General features: G+C 41.1%; 1 protein-coding gene across 2 annotated transcripts in view; it reads right to left on the reverse strand.

Annotated features, from left to right (window-relative positions):
- Positions 1-4983, reverse strand: part of DHX33 (DEAH-box helicase 33) — a 23512-nt gene extending 18529 nt beyond the window's left edge. Inside the window, exons 1-4 of one of the 2 annotated variants that reach the window (XM_011359752.1) lie at positions 4504-4983; positions 2026-2186; positions 1155-1382; positions 801-971 (exon numbers count right to left, since the gene is read on the reverse strand). In XM_011359752.1, coding sequence (XP_011358054.1) covers positions 801-971; positions 1155-1382; positions 2026-2186; positions 4504-4786 — 843 coding nt within the window. In that variant the 5' untranslated portion in view covers positions 4787-4983. The remainder of the gene's footprint in view (positions 1-800; positions 972-1154; positions 1383-2025; positions 2187-4503) is intronic. The other variant, XM_023530421.1, reaches the window with a different exon arrangement.
- Between the last annotated feature and the right edge of the window lie 4440 nt (positions 4984-9423).

Consider the following 9423-nt stretch of genomic DNA (forward strand, 5'->3'; position numbering starts at 1 on the left):
AATATGAAAGTAATATCTAGGGGGAAAAGCTAAGACATTTGAGGTGGTTACTCTAAAGAGCAGGATGTGGGATGGGGAAGTAAAAGCAACCGCTGGTTTTTAATGAGCTTTTAGAATTAACTACTTGACTCTTTAAACTTCAAATACACATGCATAACTTAGATTAAAATAAAAATTAATTTTAGAAGTTTGTCTCTAACTTTTTTGAGAAAGCTAATGGGAAGATAAAAACAGTTAATTTAATACAAATTAAACAAAAATGAGGTGATTTACTCACTCAAATTTTTAAGTAAATGTTTAATAAAATGAGAAGAGAGTTTGAAATATTTCTCTAATACAGTATTTTTTTTTAAAAAATAAAATTCTAAATTGGAACCCAATTATTGGGCCAATACCAACTTTAATATGAAGTAGAAAATACCAGAACATATTACATGTAGTAAAGGAGGCAGTGTTTCATAAGACTTATTTCAGTGTGTACTGGGTTATAACATAAAATGTGCTTCTTATTGGAGATTATGATCAAAAAATGTTTGTAAGCCATTGGTCTACATATGGAAGTATTCTGGCTCAGCTGAGTAAAGATTGTGGTCAGAGTTAAATTATTTTTCTTTTTAGAGAAAATAAGAGATACTGAAAAAAAGAATAAAAACTTAGACATGGTAAGTGAATTCTTTACTCAATGACATGGCTCACCAGGTTGTTTCATTCCGTAGTTTTCCTTTTCAAGGATGAATGCTGTATCAGCTGTACTGCAAGGTAAAACAGACCTTTCCAGGAATTGGCATCCCATCCCATACCTGGTGGATCTGGAAGACTGAAACAAGTGCAGCGTGCAGGTAATCATGCTGAGGCTGTTTGGTGTAAAAAATCTGGATTGGATGCTGCCGACCCTCCAGGTAGAGGACGGGGGCTCCATTGAAATACTGAGAGAACAGGTCCACATCCATTGTAGCTGACATCACAATAACCTATGTATAAGATGGAAGAGGATGATGGGAAACAAACATTGCAACAGTCTATCTGCGTCCCTCCCAAGCCCTAAAAGCAGATGATGGGGCCTGTGCCACTCCCATTATGACTGACTTTCTCCACAGTTCTGAAGACATATTGAGGAAGGAATACAGGCCTTTCCTTAAGCATGCTGTACCTACTTTGAGAGGCAGTTTCCCCAGCTCCTTCCGCCTCTTCTGTGCGGCTTTCACCACTCCAAAGAGCACATCTGTGTGGATAGTCCGTTCATGGGCTTCATCCAAAATGACACAGCTGTACTTCCGAAGCAGGGAGTCTGAAATTGCTTCACGCAGAAGCATGCCATCTGTCAAGAACTTGATCCTGGTATCTTCTGAGGTGACATCGTCAAAGCGTACTGTATAGCCAACCTATGTTGAAGCACATAAACGCCCACTGTGTAACCAGCACTGTGCCAGGCACTTGTCCTGTCACAGTGAACAAGACCAATACTGACCCTGCCCTGCTCCCTCAGAAGCATGCAGTCTAGTGGTGGACATACACAATGGACATGCACCTTTAACTGTAATTATAATAAGCATTACAAAGAATTTAAAACTAGTCTCCTACCCTCAGCCACTTTATAGTTTCAAGTGAAGCTATGTACAGATGTGAAAAAATGTCCAAGATGTTTTTAAGTGAAATGCATAAACACATACAAATACATTTGACATACATAGTTCTAGGACTCATTCTCAATACCCACACAGAAAAATGCTTAAAATTTTTCTAGAAAGACATATAAGAGATTTAACAGAGGTTATTGAAGCCTTAAAAATGCTCAAGGAAGACAACTAATTTATCCATCTTGCCAGCTGATTTTTAAAGCAAAGCAAATAAGACTGACAGCCTGTTAGATCCTTTGTTCTTTTAGGAACTGGTGAAGAACTCTGAGATAGGCCTGAACTATTGTGGCAAGAAAGAAGCTCACAATTTGTAAGAAGGCTTGTACAGGAAAAAAAAAAAAAAAAGGCAGGGACGGGAGAAATGCTCATAAAGAAGTAAATTAGGTACCAGCTTCCCAAGTTCAGTTCTCTTCTCATCTGAGACTCTAGTAGCAAGAGAGATGGCAGCCACTCGACGAGGCTGGGTCACAGCAATGATGCCCTGGCGGCTAATCCCCACTTCATAGAGGTACTGAGGTATCTGAGTAGTCTTTCCAGAACCAGTTTCCCCTAGGAAAGAAAATTCTCATTTAAATGCAAATTGAAACAAATTTCACCAAACATACAGCTCAAAGTCAGAAGGAAAAAAGAAAATACTCAAAGTTGACAAGGCCACAGGAAAATAGGTACTCACAGATACTGTTGGTGGAGTGTTAATTGGAATTCTCAGGAGGCCAAATTATACTAGAAAAATCTTTAAAATGTTTATATGCTTTGACCCACATTCTACTTTCAGGAATTGAGTATAAGTAATTAATTAAAGATGTGTATAAAGATATAGCTTCAAAGATGTTTTATTCAACTTTGTTCATGACAGCAAAAAAAAAAGTAAACAATATAAATATTCAATAATAGGTATAGTAAAAACAAAATGAAATAAAATTATAATATAAAAGGTTGTATATTCAAACGACTGAGACTTATATGCTCTGACACGAAGTGACATACATAAACTGCAGCCATAACAAAATCCTTACTATTCCCAGCCTGCCACCTTCTTTCAAACCTTCTGCCTTGGCCCTCACTATTATGAAGTACCTGCTGTCACGATGTCTGCCTGGCAAACTCTACAGGATGACGTAGACCTAAACTCTCTCCCCTGAAGCTGCTATGGTGGCCTCCACTATGCTCCTTTAGTGCCTCGTTCATCTCTCTGCCAGCACTGATTACCACATATTGAGTGAAAGTATTTAAATGCTTTTGTCCTCCAGTCCCAGAAGCTCACGGAGGGCAGAGAAGGTCTGTCTGTCTCTTCCATGTACTTGAGCATCCTGCATACAGTAAGCACCCGTTACTTTCTATCCTCGTGGGCTCCTTTAACAGTGCTTACTTAGAACAAAGAACTTGGTAAACCTGTGCATCCTTCCTCTCCTTGCTACCACTACATTTCTCTGACCTCACAGAGTCCTACTGTCCCATTATTCTTCCATTTTCTCCCCTCTGACCACTTACTCTTCCTGACCTAGCCAAGATTCATGGACTAAGAATTTGATTATTCTGCACTCCTACTGAATCCACCAGGCAAAACCCCAAACTTAGATCAATATCTCCTTGTCCATCTTTTCTGCTTCTATATTAGATAACTAGCATTGATAAAGCAAAATAACCCAGCTGTGCAGACGAAGATGAGTTTGTTGTGGGCCAAATGCACTTGGGCATAAGCACTACCATGGATCCTTTTCTTGTTTTTGCAGCCTGTCTTCTGTCCCCATCTGCCCCAAGGACCTACTTGAAGCCCTGAAACTCCCATTCTCAGCAGAAAGAGCAGTCCTCTCTTTCAGGGGAATGTGACCTCTCTCTACATTCCCCTGTAAGCTTTTCTGCAGTCACACCCATTCTCACTTCCTTCTCCAGCAATCCCAATCTCTTGGACATCCTTTATCATAGTCCAGACCAGCTGTGCTTTTAGCCCTTGTTGCCAAGTGCCCTCCCTTCCCCATGCTCCCTAACCTCTGCTATATTAGTGCCTGCTTACCATCTTCAGTCTCCCTCTCTACTGAGTTCTTCCACTCAACCTATGAATATGTACTTGCAAGTTCCTCTCAGTCCCCTTACTTTTTCTCAAAACAGAAGCCTGCTACCACTGCCTTCATCCCCTCACCTCCGACTTACTCCTCAGCCCAATGACAAATCAGCTCCTACACCACAAATCTGCTGAAATACTGCTCCATGGGATCTACAATCAATACATCACATCCAAAACTAGGGAGCATTTTGGGGGTCCTTAGATTACTGGGCCACATTGCTGCAGCTGTTCACTCCCTTCTTATAACTCTATTCCTTTGACTATTGACTATTCTGGGTCTTTTTCCCCACTTTGGAGGCTCATCCACTCGATCCTTCAGGAGCCCCTGTGACTTAAACACTGGAGATCAAAGCCCCCTGTAATCAGTCCTCAATCTACAACTCTGCTTTAGTTCATGCACCAGAAACTACTTTTTGTCAAATCGAACTGTTTCTCGCCACTACTTGTCTCTCATGCAGCAGACTCAAATCTTGGCGTAGAATGCCCTTCCTTTGGGATCAACTCCCCTGCCGTCTCCTCCCACGGTTCAATCCACTCTTCTAAGCTCCCAAAGTATGCCCCTCTACCCTTTCCCACGGAAGAGGAGTCTTTGCCTAACACGTCGGTCACTCCCACTGGCAAGTAAGCACCTCCAGAGCAGGGCTGTCCCACTCTTCCAAGGCCTCTCTCCTGGCTTGGCACAGAAAAGGCAGTCAGGTTTCTTGTAGAAACAAATGAAAGAGGGTGAGAGGAACCTAAGAAAAACTGTTCTCGCAGAGCCAGAAACAGGGAGCAAGGAAGAACCTGGCCGTGGCCACTTACCGATGAGAACAGCGCTGTCCAGGTTTCGGAGCTGGGTCAGGAGTTGCGCCCGAGCCTGGAAGATGGGCAGACTCCGCCGCTGCCGCTCCACAGCCTCCAGGTAGGGACTGGCTGAGGGCTGGGCCAGGGGCGGCTGCTGCCTCTGGCCTCCTCCTCTGCCACCGCCGCCCGCACTCGGCAGCATTACCACTTGCCTCCCCGGAGAGCAGTACCCGGAGCGGTTAGGAGGCCCCGAGCCCTGCCGGAATCTCTTGGCCGGCTGAAAGCCCGCCTCCTCAGACATGTCAGGACACAGCGACCAGAGGGGCAAGGCCGGGCAGCTCCTGCAGCTCCCCAGCGCAAACAGCTAGCGCGCGCTGCCCCTTCCCGCCATGTGCTAGCAGCTCCCAGAGACTACGTATGACCGACCTCATGGCCACCCCTAGCTTTTAGGAAAGGGACTGCAATTCCCAGCATGCACTGGGAGCTTGGGAAGGATTTCACTTCCTGAGGGCGGGGAGAGCAGCATCCGAGGTACAAGGGGAAAAAGACCCCTATCGACAACAGCGAAAGAGGGGTTTATGGTTCCATGGGACCTTAACCTTGCATAATAAAGCGACCTTCCCCCCATTTTATTGTTCTGGTAATACTAATTATGATCAACGCGCGTTTCCCCTTCTTTGCCCATAATAATACTCGCTCTTCAAGGAAAGTACTTAACTTCATAAAATCAAGGGGAACACACACCAACTGTGTGGTCCTCTAAACAATTTATATTATATAGTAGATACTGACAGTATCCCCAATTTACAGAAGAAGAAACTGAGACTCTGAGATTTGTGGCCGAAAGAGGGACCACATGCTAAACCTGACAAGCTCAGGGAAGGCCAGCATGGGGGTCCCTACGAACTTAGAGATTGAAATTAATCACATAGGATGGTCTGAACATAAAAATTCTCAAAAGCAGGTTGGAAGGTAGTCACATCCTAGACCTGTAGTTTTCTTGAGAAGGTCAATCTTTACCTTAAATAAGTCCATTGTCTTTTTGCATCTAAGATAACATACCTTTGGAATGTCAAAGTAATCCTTTTATTCCCCAGACCCCTCAAGGCATAACTCACTGCACCAGAGCAGGACACCACAGAAACCCTCATTATAATTTTGTTCCTCAAATACCATCTCTATGTGCTATAAGTGTTAATTATTAACTCTCCTGTACCCACTAATGTAAAAGAAGTACGTGTCCCTCTATTTTAATCCCAGAAATTTCCCAGCTTTACTTTCTCCCACACTCTTTATCTACCACCAATCGATTTCATGTAACATTCCTTACACCTCTTCCTTTGATTCTAATGTGTAAAATAAGCAGCAAAATTGCCATTCTCTGGAGCATTTTCTTAATCTGTTGAGATTTTGCTTCCCAGCAATTTTCGTCAGTTTGCCTCAAATAAACTGATTAAAATTCCCTACAGGTTTGGATGTTTCTTACACTGACAGATAAATGTCATTCAGATGTCACAAAATTAGAATGTTGAAAAGGATACTGGTGGTCTTAGGCTACATAAAAGGAAAGCATTATATGATATATTCTATGACAATCATATTCTCCTCAGAAAATGACTATCCCAATGCACATGATCTGCTTCTGTAATACAAACAAGGAAAGAGGGAGTTTAATGGAACTAAAAGAGTCTTTTACCCTTCTTTCCCCCAACAATTCCTGCCAGACTCTGAAGTTCTCTGCAGTGCTCCCTACCACCATTACACAAATACCAATCAATGAGAAGATCCAGAACCCCAGAAGGGAAAACTCATTCCTTCTTCCCCTCCTAAATTCAAAGCTCTTCAATGCTTTGCTAATTCACCATAGAAAGACTGGTAAGCAACTGTTTGTTCTGCATATAAGAAATGATTTTCAAAGAATTCATAAGCTTCAACCCATGTGAAGGACTTCAGGCATCCTCTGAAGTTTATCTCCATGAAACTTGTGCTTGTTTCTTCCCTTTTCTTCCAGGTCAGAGGTAGTTTTCCTCTAGTTGCTGACACTTTAGTGACCAGGGGGTATTGAAAACGTGCATGTTGAACTACTAGCAGATATGTGTTTAAAAATAAATTGACAAAATTTCAATTCCTACCTTTAAATATTTAGAAAGGCAACCCAAAACTAGAAGGGAAAGTAACTGTCTTGGTCTGTTCAGGTTTCAATAACAAAGTACCACAGACTGGGTGGCTTACAAACAACAGAATATTGCTCAGTTCTGGAGGTTGGAAAGTCCAAGGTCAAGGCAACAGCATGGTTGCCTTTGGGTGAGGGCCCCCTTCCTGATTCATTGACGCTGCTTTCTGTGTCCTCATTAGATGGAAGGGCGTAGGGATCTCTGGAGCTTTTTAATAAGGCATTAATCTCATTAATGAGGGTTCTATCTCATTAGCACCTCCCAAAGGCTCCACCTCCTAAAACCATCACATCAGGCATTAGGATTTCAACATATGAATTTGGGGGGGATACAAATATTAGGACCATAGCAGTAACTGTTAACTCTCAAATTTTGGCTGTTTAGTATGTAAAAGACAGACCTCAGTTCTTTTACCCAGTGTACTTTCCAAAGTAACCTAATGGAGGAGACCTACGTTCCAAATGATTATAAAGGTCCAGGTACCATAACATAAATGAGTTAAATAACCTCGATAGAGAACATGCCCTGCCTCTAAAGGAAGCCACTAGTCACCTCCAGGCAATAGCTGCCATGCAGGCTGGGTATTGCCAGATCTTTTTTTTCAAGAAAAGTGAAAAATAAAGATTTTCATGTGAAATCTGTCAATTTTAAATGTTGGCTCAAAGTATTTTTAAATGGTGCAGAAAAATAAACCATATATGTAGGCAACTCATCCATAATCTCTGGCCAGCTTTTCTGCAGCCTCAGAGTTGAAAAATAAAATCCTATATAGGCATCAAGCAGTGTTACACATTCCTTCTCCCCTCTCTAATATTAGCAATCTGAAATCTACACCGCCGTCCAAAAGTCTCTTGTAGTTAAGTGGCTTTCCTATGCAGATGATTACAAGCTATTAACTATTCAAATATTTGGGCTCTTCTAAATGGTGAATTGTCAGACACATTTCATTCTTCACTGCTCTGCGATGGTCTATGGACTTCTCACCATGTTATCAGTTGGTGGTCACTATTGTTGGTTTGCTTGCCTGACTACCAAACCACTGACCTTGATCATGTTTGGTTTTACTCCACCCTCCTTCAAGACAATCATAAGCCTCAGCAACTGGGTATATACTTGCACACACATACATGATTCCCTCTTTAATTAAAAATACCAGATAATAGTTTGCTGATCAATAAAGTATTTATTCAGCACCCATGTGCCAAGCACTCTGCTAGGCACTGTGGTGGATACAAAAACTTAAGACATGGTCCCTGCCCTTAAGGAGCTTACATTCTCATGAAGGAGACAAAACTAATATACATGTGCCAGCTAGAAACAGTACAAGACAATATATAATTTGGTGTAAGAGTATGTCATACAGACTTGAAGCTTTATAGGGATTCAAAGAAGAAAGACAATGAAATAGACCTTAGAGTCAAGATTTGAGGAGCCAGGAAAGAAGTCAGGCCTTGAAGGACTGAAGAAACTTAAATTGAGGTCCCTGTTAGGTAGAAGTGAAAGTAAGGTTCAAAGGAAGACAAAATGTATGCATTTGATATGGAGACTAAGAAGTCATCATGGATTTCTGAGCATAGAAGTGACTTGATCGTAAAAAGTTCAACTTTGATGTAAATTCATGTAATATGCAAATAATTTAAGGGAAAACCACCAAACAACCAAAGTATTGTGACAACACAGATGACACTCACCTGTCAAAGGAAAACACAGCTGCAATATAAAATGCAGGCGATCAAGGACAGATGACAATTCTAAGAAGCCCCTTACCCAACATGCCAATAGCTCAATATTTCCTAATTTCCATAGGCCCCAGAGACAGAGTGAAGGTTACTTTACCAAGATCCAGGACTTGGGTGCTCTCTGCTTAGAAAGACTACACAAGAGGTACAAAAGATTTTAGGACATACAAGAGTGACACAGAAAAAGAACAAGTGGAAAAGAGAAACAAATAGAAATCTATAGTGAAAAAACACACCAAAATGTATAAAAAAATGTATCTCCTAGGGAGATGCAATTGGCACGTCCATTTAAAAAAAATGAACGTATATTGTATTTCTACAACAAAGAAACTATGCCTTAGTCAAGTGTGCTTTTTCATATTACTAGTAAAATCCAGGAATCCCTTAAATTAAGTCAGGTAAATTGGTCACAAAATTCCATATATTAAATCTCACTTTTCAGTTGACTTGCTTTACAAAAAAGAAGAGTGTTCTGGAAGAATTAAGAATGAGGTAAGCTGGGGAAGAAGTGAGGACTTTTACGTTCAGGTAAACCCAGGTAACCCGTTAAGCAACATAGGGCTAGGGATAGTGGTAGTGAGACTGGCCAAATTTACGAGGTCAGTTATTGAAATTATCACTGCCCAGGGCCGTGTAGTAGCACAGCATGGCATTCTAGCACTAGGAATTCTCATCCCATAAAATTAGAGAAATCAAAATCCCGTAACTGTGATTAGGTCATAAATTCAAAATTTGTTTCCCCTCAAAAAGAAAATTGTTTAATGTTTTACCCAGTCATTAATATATACAGACATTCCTTACTTAAATGGTCAGTGAATGGATTTTAGGATTCAAATTTTACCACAAAAATTCCATGAATTGGATAACTCAAAGTTAACTAAGGGGGAACAAATATAACTAGAGAAACCTATTTTTAGCCTCAAAATATACAATAAAAAAGAATTCTAATTAAATTCCAGTTTTCCTGAACAGAGTCAAGATCTAACAAAATTTAAGAATCCCATAAGGATTATACATTCCAAGAT

Source organism: Pteropus vampyrus, unplaced genomic scaffold, assembly GCF_000151845.1.
Source record: "Pteropus vampyrus isolate Shadow unplaced genomic scaffold, Pvam_2.0 Scaffold50, whole genome shotgun sequence".
Lineage (NCBI taxonomy): Eukaryota > Metazoa > Chordata > Mammalia > Chiroptera > Pteropodidae > Pteropus > Pteropus vampyrus.